This window comes from Muntiacus reevesi, chromosome 11 (genome assembly GCF_963930625.1).
Source record: "Muntiacus reevesi chromosome 11, mMunRee1.1, whole genome shotgun sequence".
In the NCBI taxonomy this organism is placed as follows: Eukaryota; Metazoa; Chordata; class Mammalia; order Artiodactyla; family Cervidae; genus Muntiacus; species Muntiacus reevesi.
This window is the reverse complement of record NC_089259.1, coordinates 14,344,144-14,367,943: the sequence shown is the minus strand read 5'-3', so window position 1 is coordinate 14,367,943 and position 23,800 is coordinate 14,344,144. Positions and strand designations below refer to the sequence as shown.

Genomic DNA, 23,800 nt, shown 5'->3' with positions numbered 1-23,800 from the left:
TTTTTATTGTATTACTACAGTTTATTAAATAATGACACAAGGTTTATGCCACATTTTCCAACAATGTTTAAATAAAGAGTTCAAAATATAAAGGCTTATGAAAACTTTTATAGTCTTTATATAATAATATTCACTATTTCTGGTGCATGAATAAATACAGAAAACAGAAGCTGTTCTTTGTATCACAATCAGCCAAACTTAGCCATCAATGATTACACAAATCCACAAGCAAACAAAAAAAAATCCACTTTCTTCATTTGGGTTATAAAAGCTAAAAATCCCTTTGCTACATTTAACAATACCCAAGGGGGTGGAGGGAGGGAACTTATAGTCACAGCCCCGGAGACAAGGAGACCAAATCTCCCAGTCCTTCAAGTTCTTCCTTGGTTAGAAGCTTCAACAACTGCATAACTCTTTCAGGGAACAGAAAAAAAAAAAATCAAAACAGGTTAAGACTCGGTTCTATAAGGTATTTATAATAAGTCTGCACTGAAGAAATACAGCATTTTTGTCTTAAAAATGTGCTTACCTTTTACAGAGAGGTTTGGTTTTTTTTTCATCCTGGTATGAATATGAACATATTGGAATAAACTGATATAATGAATAGTGCATGACATTCAATCTTTTCACGATCTTCTAAATGAACTCACTTCTACTGTTTTAGGAATTATATGTACACTTATAATGTTTTCTACATTAAGGGGAAAAAACAAAGAGTGGCTCATAAAAAGTCATCCTTTAAACTCAAGGAACCCAAAAGTGAAAGCCTTTCTATAGAAAGCCCTTACATCAATGGAATGTTCTGGTAAGAAGAGAAGTGTCCTCTTTAAACATATGGTTTAGTACGAGGGATGAGGCCTGAAGAGGGTCAGCTCTCTAGTATCACACCCGGAGCTGGTCAGCAAGAATCATCTGAATCTTGAAGCAATCAACACCTACCTGCCCCTCTGACCTCCTCCTTTCTTGTCTTAGCTCTTACTTTTGGAACAGAAATCCTGCTTCACAAAATTTCATTTTCAAAGTCAGCATTAATATAGAAGGCAAGGTGAGAGAGACCGGGAGAAAAACTGCCCAATCCCCCAAAAAAATCTGCATGCCTTCTATTCTGCTTCGAAGGAGGAAGCAGTCCAGGGGCTGGACGGACTGGGAACCTGCATATACCGCAAAGGTGCCTGTCCTGGAGCCCCAGCAAGTATATATTACTGTCACTCTCACAGGGCTTCCCAGGTGGCGCAGCAGTCAAGAATCTGCCTGCCAACACAGGAGACACAAGAGAAATGGGTTCGATCCCTGGGTCGGGGAGACCCCCTGGAGGAGGAAATGGCAACCCACTCCAATATTCTTGCCTGGAAAGTCTCATGGACAGAGGAGCCTGGCGGGATACAGTCCATGGGGTAGTTAAGAGTCAGACACAACTGAACACACTCTAAGGGTAGAACCAAAGTTACCCAAGTGAATGTTGAATATATTTTCTTTCCTAGGGATGTCTTCCAGAAGTATAAAGGGCCTGGGACTCTCTGAGAGTCACTTTTTATTTTGAAAAGAGTAAGATGAAGACAAGAAAGAATGATATCCTGTCTTTAGAAGAAAAGAAGGAAGCTATTATATACCTCTTATCAGACTCTGCTGCTAAATCACGTCAGTCGTGTCCAACTCTTCGCGATCCCACGGACTGCAGCCTACCAGGCTCCGCCATCCCTGGGATTCTCCAGGCAAGAACACTGGAGTGGGTTGCCATTTCCTTCTCCAGTGCATGAAAGTGAAAAGTCAAAGTGAAGTCGCTCAGTCGTATCCAACTCTTTGGGACCCCATGGACTGCAGCCCACCAGGCTCCTCCATCCATGGGATTTTCCAGGCAAGAGTACTGGAGTGGGGTGCCATTGCCGTCTCCGTATCAGACTCTAGGTATACAAAAATATTGCTTTTCAAATTTCAAGCAAGTATTTTCCATCCAAACTGATAAGGAAGCCCAAGACAGGAAATATTTTAACAAATGTGACCAGAACTAAAGTAAAACCCAGGAAATCTGGAAAAATCAACTCTTCAATTAACTTGCCACATTTCACTACGGGAAACACAACAGCACGTTAGCCTTTCTTTCACAAGAGTTTTATCACAGGACTTCACTTGGGAGAAGTCCATGATAAAATGACTCTCTTCACACATAGGAACTATTTATTCTGGAATTATGGCTATACAACACCATGATGTAAAGACACTTATCCTACAAGTCTAGTAGGAGGAGCTACTGTTTTCTTCACCTGACACTCAGTATCAACAGATGTTAGTATCCCTATTGTAGACTGGGAGACAGAAACTTTGCTAATATCACAGGGAAAATTATTGAGTTGGCCAAAAAGTTCGTTCGGATTTTCCCCACACTCTTGCAACCTGAAGAAATGTTTTGGCCAACCCAGTACTACCATCACCTAGGACAGAACCCAAGTTGCTTAAACACACCTCCCACAACACCGACTTTGCTACCTTCCAAGCCAACCTCTCACACCATCATGAGCTTAGATGGTAATACTTTGTAACAATTCCCCACAAAGGTCGAGTTGTCAAAGGCTTAAAAGTCACTTATTATAAGTGAAAGGTCCTGCCAAAATAGAAAATTACAAAGCAGTGCAATGTTCCAGAGATCTCTATCCTGCCCTGTTTATGCTTGGGGTAGACCAGGTCTCCATGTGTGAATTTCTTCAGCGGACACGAAGCCAAAGCCCCCCCAGAAGCTCAGGAACAGTAACACCATCTCAGACGTTCTATCCCACGGTTCCAAAGAGCTTCTTCAGAACAGTCTGGGAGTCTCCGCTATGAGCTGAGGTGCACCAGGAGTTACTCTTCGCCTGAAGGAAACAGTCCACAGTTCCTGACGTTCACGCAAGTTTTCTTTAGCAAGAAACACGCATTTCCTGTTATCTTTGATGTCGAAGGGCACTTGAATGGTAAGGACTAGTGTCTGGATGTTACAGTCGAGGCCGTTAAACATTTGGTGCAGAGCGTCCGACGCGGGACACAGCGATCTGAGCTAACCCAGCCCTCACCTGTTGCTCACACCCCAATCTGTGGCGGGCCAAGCAGTGAGAAGCAGTGGGAAAGACAGGAAGCTTCGCTATTTCAGAGGTGAGCGTTTTCAGAGGATGTCTCATGCAGTCTCGACCTGTCACAAATCCAGTTTCTTCAGCTGCTCATAGGTCACAAAGAACTGCAGGTGTATTAGTTAAGGCTGACATTTTATGCCATCTTAATCCTGACCCATCAAAGCAGACCCACAAATAGCACACACCTCCTAACAAACATGTCTGGGCAGACAGTGTGCTGTGGGCATGATGAAATATGAGGGGCTCCATCCTCAACCACCCCAGAAGAGCTCCCCGGGAGCCTTCCCAAGATCGGCCTGGAAGAGACAGACCACAGTCGAGGCACACAAATCCCTCACATCAGCTGCAACAGCTTCTGGGAGTACATCCACACTGCTAGCTTTTCTAACATTGGGGAAGACTGTACAGAATAGTCAAGTCTGTAAGAGAAGGCAGGAACCCTGGAAGTTCTCCTCCAGGGTGGCCGGGAGGCAAGCTTCCATGGGAGGGAAGCACAGATAATGACGAACAAGGGTGGTAAAGCAAGTATCCTCAATTAAAAAAAAATTTTTTTTTAAAGTAGAACAAGGGTGGTAGAAACCAACATCTCCTACCTTACAATTCTTTCATTCCTAATAAACTGTTGTTTCTTTCCTGCCTCTCACTTTGGTGTGGAGGACAAACTGCTTATCAGGCAAATAATTCTGGAGCTAATTCCTATCATTGGGCACTCTCAAGCATTCTAAACATAGCTGCCAAACCACATCCTGCCCAAGGGTGGCCAGGGATTTACAGAATAAATAAATAAATCCTTGTCTCTCTCTGAAATCATAAACACATTCAGCTCCTAGAGCAGAGTCTAAATAAAGGTTTTCATTGATATCATTGGCTTTCAAGAACACCATCATTAAACCAAGTTTCACAGAGCCTGGCAGAGAGACTTTATACCTGTGTATAAAGAAACTAAATAGTTAACTTCTTGAATGAGAAGAATTCAAAAGAGAAAAAAATCTCCTTTTAATTATAGTTAATAACCCAATAGTTTATGCAAACAACATTCTTTCGGTATATCTTTGTTCAGATCTACTACAACAGAAAAGGATACAATAATATTCCAAGGACCAAGTCTCAACCAATTTGGCCAAAACCCTTTATATAGAGCAAAAAATCCTTCATTCTTCCATGTCTGTTAGAAGGGAGGGAAAAAAAAGTTAGCACCCAACTTTCCAATTATGTCAAATATGCCTCAATAATTAGTAGCCAAACTGAACTGAACTGGTCTATTTTTCTTAAAAATAAAGTTCTGTTGGAAGGACTATCTACGAAATCATTGCCCACTGCCTCTCTTTGTTCTTTAAAGCTTTCTGCCTAGGTGAGGACTCAGGCTCTGTACCACACCATGCCACACCCAAAGCAAACAGGAGCTGGATGAAGTGAGATTTAATTCCAAGCTAGAGTCTACTGCCTCCTTGCCATGTGGACTCACAACAGGTCACATATGAGAAAGGGAGGCAACAGTGATAAAGGTATAATTCAGGGCACCTTTACTTCATGTTGTTGGATGAACAACATTAAGTATCTTTGCTTCATTAAAGCAGTATTTTGAAGTCTAGGGGTGTGCCAGCATCATGATGCAAACAGCAACCACAGAAGTGGTCCCTCATCTTGGCTGCCGGCAGGCCAGTAGCAGAGACAGTCCCAAACTGTCATCTACTCATCAACAGTAGGCCCAGTTATTTAAACTGCGAATTAAGGTTACGATTCATGGGTTCCTTTCAGAGATGTCTGAATGAAGGATATTCATTCCAGTTTGACTCAACAGGAAAGTGATATATTCTGGAAGCAGACACAATTCTACTGTCATCGCAGAAAATATGAGTATTTTCTCACCCTTCACAGCAGAGCAGAGACAGAAGAAAAATGAACTTTCATTTCTAAATACTCATTTAGATTTTGTATTTATAAAAGCCCCTGTGTTAGGCAAATACTGTACCATCTCAAGGCTTTAGAGCATCACTCATCGTAGTTATATTAAGCCCTCAAAACTTAGATACTTCTTTGATTAAATAAATATAAATTTAAAAATGTATATACATATGTATACATATATTTGGGGGGCAGTTTCACAGACGGAAGCAATCCACAGAATGTTGAAGACTAAGCAAATGTGCTTATTTCCCCAGTGTCCCTTATATTAATATATTATATTCTATGAACAAGGTTTTATTATTATGCTTATACTTATTATAAATATATATAATATTTCTACATGACATTATTCCAGGCACCATGCTAACCATTTCGGCAGTATCATCGCAATGTTTTTATAATAATCCTGTGACACAGGTGGTATCACCGTGCTACTTGTGAGGAAATCGAGGTGTACACTGTCTGTACACAGACCAGAGTCACAGGATTACCAGTGACAGAACCAGAGGGTCGTCGGGCTCTAAACCCTTGTGTTTTTAAATCACGAAGAGAAACTCTTCAGGGGATAACATGGAAGCCACAGAAAGAACTCACAACAGCGCACAGACGGACAGCCCCGCTCACCTGTAACAAGCAGTCCAGGGTGCCTTTGTAGCCGGGGCACTCGCCGTCGCGGAGGACTCTCTGGTTCATCATACGTGTCCTCACCACATCCACAGGGTTTGAGGCCAGGGCTCCCGCCAGCCCACAGGTGAAGCTTGAGCTATAAGGGACCATTAGAGAAGCATATCAAAGGCAGGAAACAGCCTCCCCCCAAATCAGGTTAATGGGTAACAGGTAACAAGACAGAACGCATGCGAATCAGGACCTTATCTAAGTGCTACACAGACTTCTAAACACCGGCACTGTCATCCTGGCTTATAAATTCCAGTCCCGGCGAACAATACCTTCGAGGTTCTGGGCTGTCGTAGAAACAGGAAGGAATACAGAAACATACAAGGAACATCTTCCAAGGATGATCTATTTAGCTATCTATCCACCTATAAACAGGCATCAGAATAATTTTAGCTGTATCATAACTATCCTGTCCTAAGAGATCAGAGACAAAGATTTCCTCACGGTAATATAATGCCCACCGGGGGCCCATGGGACTACTAAAACAGACCCGTTCTGGCATCAACTAACTCAAGAGTCGGGTTTCACGGCTTCGGAGCTACCAACACTTTGAACAGATAAGTCTTTGCTGGGAACGTCTTTGCTGTGCAGTGCAAGATGTAAGTGGTTCACTAGCCTCTACCCAGATGATGGCATTAGCACTCCCCGTCCAGCTGAGGCATAAGAATCAGAACAGTCTCCAAAGCTGCCAAACGTCATAGAAACAGAGAGTAGAAAAGTGAGAGCTAGGGGCTGGGGGAAACAGGGGAGAGGTTGGGAAAGGCACACCAACTTTCAGTTTTAAGATGAAGAGGGTCTTATAAAGCAACTTCTTGTTGTTTAGTCACTCAGTCCTGGTCTGACTCTTTTGCTGCCCCAGGCTCCTCTGTCCATGGGGTTTCCCAGGCAAGAGTACTGGAGTGAGTTGTCATTTCCTTCTCCAGGGAATTTTCTGGAGAAAATTTTCTGACCCAGGGATCGAACCAGAGTTTCCCGCATTGGCAGGTGAATTCTTTACCACTGAGTCACCTGGGAAGCCCTATAAAGCAACTATACTCCAAAATAATTAATTTTAAAAATAATAAATGAATAAGGTCTGAGGGCCTAATATATAATATGGTGGCTATGGTTGATAACAGTATCATACATAATTTAAAATTGCTACGAGAGTAGAATAATTTTGTTCTCACACACAAAATGATGGATGTGTCAATTAACTGGATGGGGGCAATCATTTCACAATACACATATGTATCAAATCACATTGTGCACTTTAAATAGCTTACAATTTTACTTGCTACTTATACCTCAATAAAGTTGAAAAAAATTTTTTAATATAAAAATAAAAGAATGCTAAACACGATCATAGTTGCGTAATAAAGCACATGTGATATACTTTTGTGGGGCTTTCCTGGTGGCTCAGTGCTAAAGAATCCACCTGTCAATGCAGGAGACTCAGGTTCGATCCCTGGGTTGGGAAGATCCCCTGGAGGAGGGCATGGCAACCCACTCCAGTATTCTCACCTGGAGAAACCCATGGACAGAGGAGCTACAGTCTACATGGTCGTAAAAAGTCGGACACGCCTGAGCACAACACAGCAATATATTTTTGTAGATGGACTTACATGTGCATAGAAAAACCTGAAGGTACATATCAAACAGTTAACACTGGCTACCTAGGTAAAAGGATGAAGGCTTATTATACGTTTTCCTGCTTTACTTCTGTACCGTAATTTTCAAATATGAGAATATAATACTTTTTTTTTGAGAATATAATACTTTTATAATACACTTTCTTTAAAATGTCTATAAATTTGTAGTCAATTTCCACTCTAAAGTCATGCATACCTAAAACATTAATTAAAAAAAAAACCCATAAACATACAGGAAATGGGTATACACCGTGTCTCCCATCAGGCCTGAGAGAATCAGATGCTTCTTGGTGACGTCGTAGACTGGCAGCTCCACGCCGACCACGATGGCAGCCCTCTGAGCAGTAAGGGACACACCCTGGGTAAAAACATCAATAATGAAGATTCAGACATCTCTCCCCCACAAACGATGGCCAATTTTTATACCTCTGCCTGCTGGTGGGTAGAATTGCAGAGTGACAGAGGGCAAGAAGTCAGAAGCTCCAAAGTCTAATTCTGATTCTGGTACTAACTATATGACCTTCACCAGGACAAGTCACCGCTCAGCGCCTCCGGTTTCCTTGTATGTACACAGAGAATGGGACTGGGTCGCCTTTCGGATCATTCTATGAACTGACAGTCCCTAGAATACTAGGAAATAGCATTCCATATCAGCAACTGATTAACGGTCTTCAGAGAAGCCATGAAACCATACCACTGAAAAAACCCAACATAACTGTAAGCCCTTCTCCCTAAGAACTTAAAAAAGAAAAAAAAAATTCAGCCTTCAATGCATTTCTTCCATGTGAATTACACTAAAGTTACTGTAAAATCATGACACATTCCTGATGTAAAATCATGACATGTTTTCATTTTACAAATTAAGGAAATTAAGGAAGACGATCCCTTCAAGAGCAGATGTCATTCTTCAGTTACTTCATTATGCCATTTGGATTAGATAAAATAATGGAAATAGGGAAAACAAAACCTTTTTTTTTAAAAGAAGAACCAAGTCAGCTCACCTTCCACAGTCCTCTCGTGCCCTCTTGCTGGTAAATGTTAATGAAGTTGCCTATCATTCCTCTTTGAAGAGTGCTGCTCTGAGCTTGCATCCGTATCTAGAGATTAAAGACTAACGTGAGAAAGAAACTAGAAAAAAAAATCTGCTGTTTAATAACCGTTAAAAGAAAAAAAAAAAAAACTGTACCATATATATTACTATAAAGCTAGCTTAAGTTTATATGGATTGGTTCTTAGGCACTTTGGAATCATCAAAAAGCATCGAGGAAAGTCCAGAGTATTGCAGGTAGTAGCTCATTAAGTGTCAAAACAAAACTATTATTAATAGTCTTTTGAAATGGAAAGAAACTGGCATATTTTCCTCTAGGTTACTAAGCAGGAAAGAGACTCTGAGTGCTAATTCTAAAGACTTCACATAATTAATGAGTATCCAGTGTGCCTGGCAGCATCAAGCATGGGCAAGCACTCTTCTTAAATTAGTTACTCCAAGCCACTATTATTTCACTCCAGCCAAACCGAAAGGTATGTGGACATGCTGGCCAAAGGACAGCATGTGATGCCGTCACACTCTTTTACACTTGAACCTACAAGTGAACTTTACCACAGCCATGGAATTCACATGACCAAGATGTCAACATAAAAATAACATTTGATGTAGCTCTCCACATTTTTAAAAATAAAGAGGGACTTTTCACTAAAAACTGGTACCTTATTTTGTCTGAGGGAGCACATGCATTTACCTCGAACTCTAAAGGTGATTGCTACTGCCATGGTAAAATGCGAAAATAAGACAAAATGCAGGAACTGCCTCTCCGAACATTTAAGAGGTGAATGAGTGTGGAAACTTTTCTCTAGCAATCTAACCCCAGCACGGGGTAAATTTACAGCCTGGTAGTTCTCTTTGCACCCATGTAACCGTAGCGTCCCTGCCATATACAACTTTGATGTTATCAGAATCTCCTACTAGACTGAAGACTGAAGGCAGGGTCCTTGCCTTAGTCATCCTTGGATTCTAAGCACACAGGACACCAACTGGTACAAAGCAGAGTGCAATGGATGCTGCTTGTAATAATGGGGGAGAAGGAGAAGAAGGGAAGGAAATGGAAAACTTGAGAGGATTCAAACAAGGACTTGCACCTAATTTTGACTTTAATTAGTTAGCCCCAAGGGATTTAAGAAGGCTGTATCCTGGTACTGTCGGCAAGGTCATCTAATAAGGTATGTCTACTTGTGGTTAAGTAAATATTTTCTTTATTATTTCCTGGAGTCAGATTAATGGATAACATAATGCCTTCAGAAAGGGTCACCAATATGCAGCCTCGACAGGTGTAAAACTTGCAGTTCACCTATTTTCATGAACCAATAAAACATAGGAGATTTTCAATGACAAATGAAATGCATCCAAGCCTAAACGTTTTTCTCTGGTTAGTCACCAAAACCTCCCAAATCACCACCGTCTGCAAGAACGGGCTGTACTCGTGAGCTCACCTCCATCAGTGGGAAAACCACTGAGTGCAGCTTTCTAAGTCAGAGGCTTCACGGCACTAAACTGTAAACAGATTCACACGTGCACCGTGTGTTATATTCACAAATTTTCATGATCTGAGTGTTGATCTCACGAAGAAAATGCAGAGTGTGCCTATAAGACACAGGGCTGTGGTGGTGGTTTAGTCACGAAGCCGTGTCAGACTCTTGCAACACTATGGGCTACAGCCTGCCAGGCTCCTCTGTCTGTGGAGTTCTCCAGGCAAGAATACTGGAGTGGGTTGCCATTCCCTTCTCCAGGGGATCTTCCCAACCCAGGAATCAAACCCAGGTCTCCTGCATTGCAGGCGGATTCTTTACCAACTGAGCTATGAGGGAAGCCCAAGATATAGGGCTGCCTACCTTCAAAACGTCTGTTGGATTAGCAATGCTTGAGGATATGACTCCAGAGAGAATCCCACAGACCACATTTATCAGAAGGGTTTCATCTGCAAAGACACATTATTTGACTTTTCATATATATAGAACTCTTCATGTGAGTAATGCATATACAAATGAAATTCACATACACACCACTTGTTCACTTAAGAGAATAAAGAAATATATGCTTAACGAAGTAAGTGATTTTAAAAAAATTTGGGATTTTGTTGGCGGAAGAGATTTTGATCAGGAAAAACTTTTTTTTTAATTACTTCTTTTTATTGTGACTGCACCACTTGGCTTACAGGATCTTAGCTGCCCAACTAGGGACTGACCTGAGTCCTTTGAGTGAAAGTCCTAACTACCGGACCTCCAGGGAGGTCCCATGGCAAAATTTCTTGATACCTAAAAAAGAATGTGAATTATCATGGAAGAGTAACCATCCATCAATTCACTCGTGTGTGTAAATGTAACTATTGTAATTAAGATGAGGTAGTACACCACCTGGTAAGAGAATAGAAGATACCCTATGAGATAATGTGGAGATAAAATTTTCAAGCACACCATATTTATTTGGAATACACTGAAGCACTTTTAAGGCATCTTTGCTCCTCACCCAACAGTGACTGGTGCTCACTCCTTTGTAAAAAGAGATAGGAACTTCTATGGATTAAAGCAAAGTCAAAGAATCAACCAGCAATAAAATAAAATAAAATCAGAGTTCTTTTTTTTTTTTTTAGTTGGAGGCTAACTACTTCACAACATTTCAGTGGGTTTTGTCATACATTGACATGAATCAGCCATGGAGTTATATGTATTCCCCATCCCAATCCCCCCTCCCAAATCAGAGTTCTAATACTAAGAAATACAGTCTGCTTTCCTGAAAAATAGGTGATAATTCCTAGGACTTTAAAGAATTTTAAGTAGGTTAGAACTGTAATGACATACTCTAGTCTGGATGTTGTGGCGATAACTCATTAAGAACCTTGTAAATTGCTCCTTTTAACTGTCACCCTCCTAAATTCAGCTGATAGCTGACATGCTTTCAGCAGAATTTGTTTAGACTTTATGCCCAAAGTTCTCCTCTGTTCGTAAACCACTTGAGTAAAAAGACAAACAACCCACCTCCTGTCCACAAGTGGAAAAAGGATTCCCCGCTCACCTTCTGGACGCTCGACAAATAACCGCTTCAAGCTCTGGTAAGTGCCTATCTTGATGGTGCCATAGGAAGCCTGGCGTAACATTGCCGGGGCGATCCTGCCAAACCAAGGGACAAAGAAATTCTTCAAAGTCACTGAAAATCCTCTAGAGGGTGCACACAAGAGACACAATCATGTTATCTGCCTTCCGCAAACTACACTAAGAGGGATTTTTCTTAAAGTTCAAAATCCAGCAAAAACACAGGCAGGTCCGGTCAAATGTGTGCAAGTTATTAGCTCCCTAAGTGATAGTTCAGCCCACTGTATTTATCCTCAGTGAAAATGCACACGAATATGTGAACACAGAGTTCTCTTTTCCCGATCGTGGAGGGCTCTCCTTCCTCAGGACAGGGCCCCTGATGAAATCTGGCCTCGGTCAGCATCCTCCAGGTTTCTCTGAAGTTCACCGCCCGCCTCCCCAGGGGCCCTATTCCAGTTATTCCCTCTTCCTCCGGGGACCCGCCCTGATCCCAGAACCACCCTGTGGCATTCACACTCACAGGCTCTCCTGCCGCACTTACCACTTCCTTCTTAGGCTGCAATGGGCTTCCCTCCAACTTCTCCATCAATAACCTCCCCCCACCAAAATGGACCCAGGGGACATCTCAATTACTAAATCAAACGATGTTTTTCAATCGGCATCTTATGAAGCCTTGTCGCCTTTGTGGTATTTGCTCCAGCCCACCCTTGACCCTGCTTGCAAGCATCTCCTCCCTAAGCTGCCTTAACTTCACCCTCTTCCATCCCTCTTCTTTCTCTGCACATCCTACCTCTGTCCTCTGGGGGGCCAGGGGATTCCATCCTTCCTCTCTTCCCTCCTGGCTCCACACACTCACCAGATGAGCTCATCTGCTTGCACGGCTTCAGCTGACCAGACTGCTGACTCCTAAACTCATGTTTCCAACCCTGATTCTAGGATGTATTTCCACCTGCTTCCCAGATTTCTCAACTCGCATGCCCTGCACCTACCACCACAGCAAGAGTCCACACTGAGCTAATTACCCCTACTTCCAAACGATCCGTCTCCTCTTCTGGGTCCCAGGCCAAGGAATGGAACCTCCGTCTGCATACTGGCCGGAACCGGAAGAGACATCAGCCCGTCTCCTCCTCCTCCTCCACCTCCATGGATGAGGTCACACACTATGTGGATGCTCTGCCCTAAACGGTTCCTTCAGGGCAGGAGTTGCTGCTGGACACTACTACCCGGCTCCCTTGCTAGCTGATCCCAGGAGGATTCAGCAGGCAGAAGGCGGGAGAGAGGGGAGGAGGGGGAGGAAGCAGCAGAGGGATCTCCTCCTCTTCCCTGGTACTAGCAGAGCATCCCTCAACCACTCCTACAGGCTCCTTCAAGGCTGCAGCTCTGGTAGGCTCTGAGAACACTATTCCTTTGTCCTGGTTCCTTTGGTCCTAGCCTGGGTAACCATTTCTCATTTTGCCAGTTTCTAGGTAACCCTTCGATTGTTCCCTTAACCCCTAAGCAGCCCTTTTATTAAAGTGAAAGTGTTAGTCGCTCAGTCATGTCCAACTCTTTGTGACCCCATGGACTGTAGCCTGCCAGGCTCCTCGGTCCATGGGATTCTCCAGGCAAGAATACTGCAGCGGGTAGCCAATCCCTTCTCCAGATCTTCCCAACTCAGGGATCAAACCCAGATCTCCTTCATTGCAGGCAGGTCCTTTACCACTGAGTCATCAGGGAAGCCCCTTTCATTAAATCTCCCTTCATTTAAATCATCCAAATGAATGAGCTCCTGCAGGGCCTCTGATAGAGACAGGGTTCCATCTTAATCACTTTCCTATCCAGTACCCACCGCACAATGTTCACTAAACATTGGACTAAAGAGAAGCTGTTCACTGCAATTCTTGCCCATGGAGAACAGGACATCATTTTCATTCTAGTAAAAAGCTCAGTAATAACCAAGGGGAAGAGGGAAAAAATAAACTACAGAATGTTTCAAAACAAATGTAATTTTTGTACCATTATCTGTATTTGACTATAGTAAAAAGTTTTACCACAACATTCACATATAAAACACGTAGATAGCCTCCAACTAATAAAAATAAATGGAAAAAAAAAATGAGCAGAAGAAAAAAAAACATGTAGAAAACAAAGTTGAAATGAAAAAAACCAACCATTGCTACTTGCTCTTTTCAAATACACCCCAAACTTGTACTTTTTCTCTGTGAAGTCTCAGTGTGAAGTCTGTCCATTTGAAACATCTACTTACCCTGAATATAGCGCTTTCAGGCCTTCCTCTCTGCCTATCCTCACTAATGCGTGCAACATTCCTCGATACCTGATTTCTTTAAAGTTTGCATCATTCTTCTGGCCTTGAATCTGGAGCCGTGTCTTGGTTAAATCAATTGGAAAGGTACCTTAAAATTTTTCAGAAGGAAAGGTTTCACTTAATAGAAAGAAATTCCACTAAATAAAGGATACACAGTGACTTATTACTGAGGAAACATTCAGACTAAGAAGCAGAATTAAGAATTTGATACTTTGCAGTCTTCTACTTATTTAAAAAAAATTAAGAATCAAAAGGTTTTTTTTATTAAAATTAAAAGAATCAAAAAGTTTTAAGAATCAAAAGAATCAAAACACGTTAACTATTTTCTTTTCCATATATTTGCATTTATGTCGCATCTGTTTCTACATAGGATGTGAAGAGGCTGCACTGCTGTCTGAAGTAGGCACTTGGAATGCTTTATACAAACAGGATATCCATTCTAAACTCCAAGTGACTGGGAATTCCCTGTCCCAGCGGTTAGGACTTGGCTTTCACTGCTGTGTCCCAGCTTCAGCCCCTGGTCGGGGAACTAAGATCCCGCAAGCTGTGCAGCATGGCCAAAAACTAATTATAATAAAATGATAAAAATAAAAGTTACTGCACTGGGAGGACCCAGAGGAGTCGGGTGGAGAGGGAGGTGGGAGGGGGATCGGGATGGGGAATACGTGTAACTCTATGGCTGATTTGTGTCAATGCATGACAAAACCTACTGAAATGTTGTGAATTGGCCTCCAACTAATAAATTAAAAAAATAATAATAATTTAAAAAAAATAATAAATAAAAAAAAAACACCTCCACAGATCAGAGAATGAAATATCAAAATTATTTTTCATGAAAAAACTAAATAAATAAATAAATAAATAAAAGTAGTATTTTTCACACATATGAAGGCTAATATTGTGTTCAGTATGAGTGGAGACAAATGCCTTCTCTAAAGGAGTTTCTTACTGTGTGTAACAACTTAAAAGTGACTCTTGCTGCTGCAGCTCAGTCACTTCAGCCGTGTCCAACCCTGTGACCCCGTGGACCACGGCCCGCCCTGCTCCTCCGTCCATGGGATCCTCCAGGCAAGAACACTGGAGTGGGTTGCCATGTCCGCCTCCAGTGATAAAGTGTGAAGTGAGTGAAGTGAAGTCGCTCAGCCATGTCTGACTCTTTTCGACGCCATGGACTGTAGCCTGCCAGGCTCCTCCGTCCATGGGATTCTCCAGGCAAGAGGACTGGAGTGGGGTGCCATTTCCCTCTCCAAAAGTGACTCTTAATATAAGCTAAAATGTTTAATGTAGTACCTAGGAGAGCATCCATCCAAATACACACACCCGTACATAGTGACTGTGAGTCACTGTGTCAATGAGTCCAGAGGAAACCGAAGGCAGGGGCGGGTGGGTGAGTGGTCAGAGTCCCAGCCCATCGGCTCCAGGCCCTGCGCTCACCTCCGGGGCAGCTCCATCCCAGGTCAGCAGTGACTCACCCAGCACCTGGCACAGTCAAAGTGGGTTTCACTTTGTTTTGTTTTCCTTTTGGCCACAGCAGGAGGCTTGTGGAATCTTAGTTCCCTGACCAGGATCAACCCGGGTCCTGCAGGCAGTGAACGCAGAAAGCCCTAACCAACAAGTGTTGAATGAATGATTCGAGGAATAACGAAAGGAGCACACGGGACGTGATGGGAGATGGAGCTGATGAAGTCAGCAGCAGGACATGGATGAGCATGATGGGAACACGATGATGTGGTGACAGCTGCTCCCCTCTGGCTTGGGAAGATCGTGGGGCCCCCGAACCTCTTTAGAGTCAAATGTGTTCACAGGGACAGAGTAGGAAGGCCAACAAGGAGAATGGGGACAGGTGTCAGCCAACAATGATTCACGAGGCTTCTGTTAGCAACAGGTTCAACCTTCTCCCCACTGAACTTTGAACCCTAAACTGCTAATAAGCAGTCAGAGTCATTGTTTACCTATCTTTTTTTTAATATTTATTTTATTTGGCTACATCATGTCTTATGACAGTTGCATCATGCAAGATCTTTCCTTGTGACAAGTGAGCTTAGCTGCCCCATGGCGTATGGGATCTTAGTTCCCAGACCAGGGATCTAACTCATGTCCCCTGCATTGGAAGGTAGATTCTCAACCAATGGACCACCCAGAAAGTCCCTATTTTGTCTTAAAAGATTGCCAAGAGGAGAAAGAAATTTTGAATTCTAAGACGAAGTGTTTCAAAGTCTCACATTCTGTTTGAACTACATTCACACCAGTCTTCCAATATCCAATATCCAATTATCGTGACCAAAGTCTCAGCCTGGTGGATGCAGCAGGCAGCTGGCCAGCCTCCGCTCTGGGCTCCTTACTTACCACACTCCGCTGTGATGGAGGCCAGGCCTCCGTACACGAAGGGCTTCCAGTTCAGGGCCGACATGCTCACCGCCGTGTGTCGTTCACAAAAGCATAGCCTCCAACGGGGTTTTTCCTGGACACAAAAGTAAGACATTTCAATGGAACTTCTCACACAGGCAGTTTCTTTTTTAAACTTGTGTTTCACTTGGAGATGGGCTTCCCTGGTAGCTCAGATGGTAAAAAAAAAAATCTGCCTGAAATGCAGGAGACCCAGGTTCAACCCCTGGGTTGGGAAGGTCCCCTGGAGGTCATAGAAACCCACTCCAGTATTGCTGCCTGGAGAATCCCATGGGCAGAGCAGCCTGGCAGGCTACAGTCCACAGGGTCGCAAAGAGTCAAATGAGGGTGCCACCAGACGCTCCCGTGGAAAACCCCACAATTCCCAAGGTGATCTTCACCTTATAAAGCGAAGCACCCTATCTCCTAAACCCCAAATCACTTTATACGTGGCCTTATATAATAGGCTATAAATAATCCAATAAAATAATAACTTGAAACGCGTTATGTGTATAGTGTGATACAATGAACGCAATTTTCTGGGTGGCCCGTGTTATCTTCAACCTGTTCTTCAACACTCAATAAATATTTGCTAAATAAATATTTGCTATTAGCTTGCCACTGTCTTAGTGAGTCCCTCCTGGGAGGCAATGAGGTCCTTCAGATTCACAGAAGTAGAGAAATGTTGCAACCCAGTGGGTGTCTCAAGCTAAAATGGTAATTATTGACCTAAAACGGCCACAGTATACTTCCAGTGTATAAGTGTGACCTCTCTTCTCTTACCCATAGTATGTTACCAGCTGTGAGGAGGCCTGGGATGAAGAATCAAGGCAGACTATGGGGTGAGAGCCTCATCACTTCCTTCCTCGTTCATAAAGCTCCAGTTAACCTCTAGGTTTTTCAATTCTCCACCCTCTTCATCGTCGAAACATCCAAGACAACCAGTCAGGGGTAGAGCCCATACCTTTCTCCACTAGGCAAAATAAAATGCCCAGCTTTTAGGCCTATTGTGGAAATTAAGTATATTTTTTAAAACCAACACAAAAAAGACACTCACAAAGGTTGCCTTCCATCCTCCTTTGAGTCCACACGCCCTCACTCACTGTGACATATATGCACGCACCTGCCGCAGCCAGGTCCCCACATTCATTATATGCTCTACAGCTTCATGGGATTTCAGCTGGCAAATCTGGGCTTGCGCCCATTAAAAGGAGACACGGAAACTAGCCCACTTTCGTGCATATGCTATCGACTTTAATTCTTGTCAGTTAAAGTAAAATTGCATTCAGTTGACCAAAAAGTTCGTTGGGGTGTCGAGTAAGATATGGAAAAACCAGAATGACCTTCTGGGCCAGAAATTTACTATAGTCATTGGCAAGCAACACGCCCAAGGTTTTTTCTTTGTAGGTCCAGGGAGTCCTACCAGGCGACCTCACACAAGTCACCACTAATGTCTGTTCACAAGATGGCCAATCGGCTTGCTTAAACCAAGAGAAAACACAGGAACTAAAAGGGGATCCTGGTAGACTGATAAATTGTTATCTATTTCTCATTTATGGACATTAACTAAATTCAGAGTGGTTACAGATGGGTAAGATAGAAGGCTCCTTAGGCATGGAACTTAAAAATCATCATGTTTTATGTATTTTTATACCAAAGAACAAGGACCGCTCCCAAAAACTCATCTAATATCCTTAAAGTTTAATATTTGTATTTAACTAATTCTTAGCCTTACTGAAGTCATAAGTAAGATAATGATTAACACTATAAGTTACAAGCTGTAAAACACTAAATAATAAATCCAATAATCCATGTACTGTCCTCAGCCCATTCTTGAATTTTGCTGACTTCAAGTTTATAACCACGTAACAGTGACATGCGGAAGTACTGTAGCTTGCCATTACAAAAGTGTTCAATATAAATGATTTCAGTGGATCCCCCCACAAGAAGTTTGGGATAGGACAGAAAAACAGACCAGGAAAGCCAGTTTCAGGAACGTGCCTTGTCCAAAGCCACATGGCCACGGGGGCAGAAATGGACCTACAAACCCCAAATTTGAGCCCAAGTTTCCTGTTCTTTCTGCTACTACCTGAAGCTGTCCATGATCAAAAGGAATGGCGGTGTTTGAATTAAGCAGAAAATACTACTAAGCAGCTCTGAGTACTGCTGATGAGACACATCATAGAAAGAATAAAAATGTGCTTAATTTAAGAGAAAAGTCTTAACAGAAATATATATTACTCAAGTGAAAGTGAAGTCACTCAGACTTGTCCGACTCAATTTTGAGACCCCATGGACTGTAGTCTATGAAGCTCCTCCATCCACAGAATTTTCCAGGCAAGAGTACTGGAGTGGGTTGCTATTTCCTTCTCCAGGGGATCTTCCTGACCCAGGGATTGAACCTGGGTCTCTTGTATTGTAAGCAGATGCTTTTACCATCTGAGCCACCAGGGAAGCTCCTAAAAATACTCAGAAGGTAGTCAATTTGAAACAGTTCAGTCGCTCAGTCGTGTCCAACTCTTGGTGACTCCATGGACTGCAGCACACCAGGCTTCCCTGTCCATCACCAACTCCTGGAACTTGCTCAAACTCATGTCCATTGAGTCAGTGATGCCATCCAACCATCTCATCCTCTGTTGTCCCCTTCTCCTCCCAATCTTTCCCAGCATCGGGGTCTTTTCCAGTGAGTCAGTTCTTTGCATCAGGTGGCCAAAAAACTGGAGTTTCAGCTTCAACATCAGTTCTTCCAATGAATATTCAGGACTGATTTTCTTTAGGATTGACAGGTTGGATCTCCTTGCAGTCCAAGGGACTCTCAAGAGTCTTCTCCAGCACCACTGTTCAAAAGCATCAATTCTTTGGTGCTCAGCTTTCTTTATAATCCAACTCTCACATCCATACATGACTAGACAGACCTGTCAGCAAAATAAAGAGGAATTGGGGGGGGGGGTTCAGGATGGGGAATACATGTAAATCTATGGCTGATTCATGTCAATGTATGACAAAACCCACTACAATACTGTAAAGTAATTAGCCTCCAACTAATAAAAATAAATGGAAAAATAAATAAAATAATGTCTCTGCTTTTTAATATGCTGTCTAGGTTGGTCACAGCTTTTCTTCCAAGGAGCAAGCGCGTCTTTTAATTTCATGGCTGCAGTCACCATCTGCAGAGATTTTGGAGTCCAAGAAAATAGAGTCTGTAACGGTTTCCATTGCTTCCCCATCTATTTGCCATGAAGTGATGGGAGCGGATGCCATGATCTTAGTTTTCTGAATGTTGAGCTTCAAGCTTTTTCACTCTTCCTCTTTCACCCCCATCAAGAGGCTCTTCAGTTCCTCTTTCACTTTCTGCATTAAGGGTGGTGTCATCTGCGTATCTGAGGTTATTGATACTTCTCAATCAATTTGAATATGGATAATTAATTTTTCCAATATACAATATACAGATAGTTTTTTTTTTTTTCCAGAGTTTGCAAAATTCACATAGTGCAAACAAAGCCCCAGAGCAAACAACTCAGGGGCACTTAGTACCTTCAGAGTTGTACCAGTGCCTCTACCTAGTTCCAAAATATTGCATCACCCTGTGGTCAGTGAATTGCAGGTTCTTTCTTCATAATGAAAGAATTCGAAGATGAAGCAGAGAAATCAAGAAAGTAAAGTGAAAGTTTATTTAAGCAAAGAGGGAGAGTAGGCTTACAGGTGAAGAGCTGCCACCCACAGTTTCTTTGGCAAGCTGGTTTCAAGGAGCATACAAGTGAAGGGGCGGAATATTTACTAGAGAAGGACGAGCATGAGGGTCATATTCCCTGATTTTCATCCCAGCCCCATTTTCCTGAGAGGAAGAAGGATTTTTGTCTTAGGGATTTAGCTCAGATCACAAGTGTCATGGCATCAGTGCAAGATGGGTACTTCTTATCTCTAAGACTTTGCTGCTGTTGAGTCGCTCAGTTGTGTCTGACTCTTTGGGACCCCATGGACTGTAGCCCACACCAGGCTCCTCTGTTCATGGGATTCTCCAGGCAAGATTCCTGGAGAGGGTTGCCACTTCCTTCTCCAGGGGATCTTCCCCACCTGGGATCGAACCTGCATTGGCAGACAGATTCTTTACTACTGAGCAGCAGGGAGGCCCTCTTGTAAAGAGAGCACAGTGAGCAAAGGATTACATTTGGATGCAGGTGATTCCCATCTTTCCTACGTTTCTTTGTCTGCTTTTCCGACCCTTATCACCCAAAATGGTGTCGTTTCCCGTCAATCTGAAGGTTCCTGCTTTCCTTTATCTGCCGATGGACCCTCGCTGTTTACAAGATGCTTGATTTCCTGCACTTGGCCCCTGCCCCCATTTCTCTACTCACACCTAACCACCTCCCTGTTGCAACTAACAACTCCAAAAGGAAATTAACCATTCCCCACCCCTCATGGCCTCTAGGATTCTTTTCTTGGCTGTGACACTACAAGTGCTGAGTGGAACACAGGACTCCTTTCAGCAGCTCCTAAGGAAATGGCACCCCACTCCAGTACTCTTGCCTGGAAAATCCCATGGATGGAGGAGCCTGGTAGGCTACAGTCCATGGGGTCGAGAAGAGTCAGACACGACTGAGCGACTTCACTTAGCACTTAACCTATCTGAGGAGCTTCTTACAAGTACAATACTAGGGCCCCACCCACTGAATGAGGACCTCAATGAGTCAAATAGTGATGGCAAATAACGCCTTGGAATACTTATCACTTAAATAACTTAGGTAGTTGATCAGATAGTGATGACACTACAGATAGTTCTTTTGATTCATCTTATTTAGCAGTGATTTTTTCCTACAGTGTAGTGGAAATGCATACATACAAAATATACACACACACACACACAAACACAAAAGACATCCTCTAAAATGTCAGTAAAAATGTATGGGAAATGGATTTTACCTGATCTCTAATTTAAAATGTTTTTAAAAAACTGTATCATATATGACTTCTTGCCATCTCACCCATTAAATCTGGCTTTCTGTCAATACTTCGTTTTGCTAGTTTAGTTTTAATGAGATTTGGCTTTTTTTTTCTTCTGTCGGGCTTTCAGATTAGATTTTTTAGTTATAATGCTAAAACCCAGAGGTTCTGGGTTACACTCATATGCAAATACTCAACTAGGGTGCCACATTGCACTGGCGTTGCCTCCCACGGTTTTGAATCACCATGGATGAGGCACACACCCACCCGTGAGTTCCCATTCAGATGGACCCTCACAATACCTTATCTTCCACAAACCAGAGCCCCTCTGGGGTCCCTGGTTAAACTGAACGAAAGTACTTTCTATTCAACTACTAATAAGATGTTTAAAAGTTAACTAAAAGTAGGGTAAAAATAACTTTGGAGCTCTTCTCTTTTCCTTTCCCAAAGCAGGACTAGATGCCTGAGCAGTTAAGACTACCATGCCTTCCCAGCGTATCGTCTGCAGCGTCAAAGAAAGAATAACCCGGCTTAAAGAACAACCCAAGAGCATCAGTAATTGGGCAAGCATCCAAACAAGAGGTTCTGGTTAATACTGGAATAGGAGTCCGTAGGTCCAGTAAGCGTACTGGCCAAAGTTAGCTGTAACAGGGCTTCAGCTACCTGGGGCCGAAACCTCTCTTCAGCATTTCAACCATTTCTTTGTTTTGGAGCTCTCTTTGGAGGGATTCTCCTCACACACATTCCTTAACTTGCTAGTTCAATTTTTGGCAAAATCCCAACTCTACTCAAGTGCCAAGACTGAAGGCCAACACAGTCAGGGAGACTGAGTGTCCCTTCGCAAATCACTAGTGTGTGAGCAGTAAGCAGTTCAGCCTGAGATTCAGGGAGGGACTTACAACTTGCAAAAATCCCAGCATCCTGCATGGCAAGTGGCTGTTGATCACTGATCACTTTGCTCTCTTCTTCGGGCCCTGCTTTCTAGCTAAACTAAAACCCAAAGACCAGTTCTCTAAGCTGTGAACACAGTACTGACAATGGCTGTCATTAATAATACATGACATGTACTAACGTCAGGCACCGCTCTGTTTTCCACATAAAAGATTTTGGTTAATCTCCATGACCTTATGCAATAGGCATCATCACGGTTCACAACTGAGGACAGCCAGCCTCAGAGAAGGAAAGTGATTTTGCCAAGTCACACAGCTATGGACTCAAAATGAGCTCTCCCTGAGGGAAAGTTGATCTTCCTCTACTTAACCACAAAGCCAAACAGTATTTTCCAAAGACTGTTTTAGAAAAACATTGGCGCAACTAATGAGAATACAATAAAAAGCCAGATGGGGGGTTGGGAGGGTAGGAAATCAACATACTCAAAATAAATGTATGATTTTCCTGAGGGGGGTAATATAAACATTTCTTAACTATTAACAAACAAGTGTTTCCTGAGCGGAAATGCCTGTATAAATTAAGAATTCCAAAGCATTCTCTCTACACTTAAGATAGGTTACATATCCTATTACATTTTCTATAACTTCAGCATTTATCTTCCCCTTACGGCATCTATACAGCTGCAAAGAGAGGTAATTAAATACAGCAACTGCTGCTGGAACTTCTGAAAACTTTCCAAGTTTCTCTTATATAATTAACTCTGGGTAAGTTCTTTCAGTATTACAGTGCTCCCTTTTCAGTTCCCAATCTTAAACCGCAATCCAGCCTCTCACCTTCGGTGCGCTCATAAAGCTTTGTTCCCCGCAGGGCTATTTTCCATGGAATTTTTCCTATTTCCCATTCTTTTTAAAGGTACAGGACGAAAAACAAGCTCATCAGATTCACGAAACGTGGGATTTTAAAAGAGTCTTAGGAATCTATCTTATCTCATATGAATTAACTGAGTCACAGAGCTTGGCAGCAGCAAAATCAAGAGCAAAATTTACGCCTTTCAACTTTTCTCGCAACGGGAGCACGAAGGTAGACTCTCGCAGGGCTATGACACGTTGAGCAATTCTTGCGCAGGAACAATGTCATTGCAACCGCTGTACACGAAATTAATCACACCTAAAACTATGCTAAAACCCTTAGCTACACTAACTTTCCGAGCAAATGAATTCCACCAGTCCATGAAAACGTGAGACAACCTGGCGTGTTCCAGGAGCAACTCAAAGAAGAGAGGGCCCTTTCCCAGAGTACGCAGCTCGCCCGGCCCAGGTTGCACACTCTTGAATGAACCGCAGGTGTGAGCGATGCAGAGGCAGGTGAAACGCACCGCGGCTGCGAGGGCGCACACGCCGGGACGCAAGACGGGCCTCACACCTGATCTCGGCGACGCTGGGAGAGAAATCAACCACCATGCCGCCGAGTGATGAGAGCCAGGAACCGGCCCTCCTGCAGCATCGGGCCGACCGCAGGCAGCGGCACCACCAGGAGGGGGGCGCACCCCGGGACCTCGCGCCCCATCGAGCCGAAGAGCAGCAGCAGCCCCGGAAAGGGCCCACCCGCGCCGGGGCTCTCCAGGACCGGGCCCCGCTCCCCAGCCCCCTGGCCGCGGCCGACCAGGCAGCGTCGCCGCGTATGGGCCCGGGAGTCCGGCGCCGGTGGTTCTGGGCGCCGCGGGGCAATGAGGGGGCGGGCTGGAGGAGGGGCGACCGGCGCGGCCGCGGCCGGAAGGCCAGGCACTTACCCAGCGGCTGCGGCCCTCCGCCTCCTCGGTCCCGGGGTCTGCAGCAGACGGAACCGGCAGCCGCGCGGGAGCTGGAGGAGAGGCAGCAGGG

The 23,800-nt window shown here is 43.5% G+C and overlaps 1 protein-coding gene across 2 annotated transcripts; it reads right to left on the bottom strand.

The window, feature by feature from the left end:
- On the bottom strand, nucleotides 1–23,800 carry SLC25A30 (solute carrier family 25 member 30). Of its 2 annotated transcripts, XM_065902036.1 has the most exons (10): nucleotides 23,710–23,800; nucleotides 16,050–16,164; nucleotides 13,644–13,791; nucleotides 11,382–11,476; nucleotides 10,202–10,287; nucleotides 8,317–8,412; nucleotides 7,549–7,673; nucleotides 5,634–5,772; nucleotides 4,186–4,266; nucleotides 1–3,205 (listed from the first exon to the last, which is right to left on the bottom strand). In XM_065902036.1, exons 2-10 carry the CDS (start codon nucleotides 16,111–16,113, stop codon nucleotides 3,164–3,166), a joined length of 876 nt encoding a protein of 291 aa, XP_065758108.1. In that variant the 5' UTR covers nucleotides 16,114–16,164; nucleotides 23,710–23,800; the 3' UTR covers nucleotides 1–3,163. The 2 variants fall into 2 exon arrangements, with proteins under 2 accessions (XP_065758108.1, XP_065758109.1); XM_065902037.1 differs by lacking the exons at nucleotides 13,644–13,791; nucleotides 16,050–16,164; nucleotides 23,710–23,800 and adding an exon at nucleotides 12,421–12,638.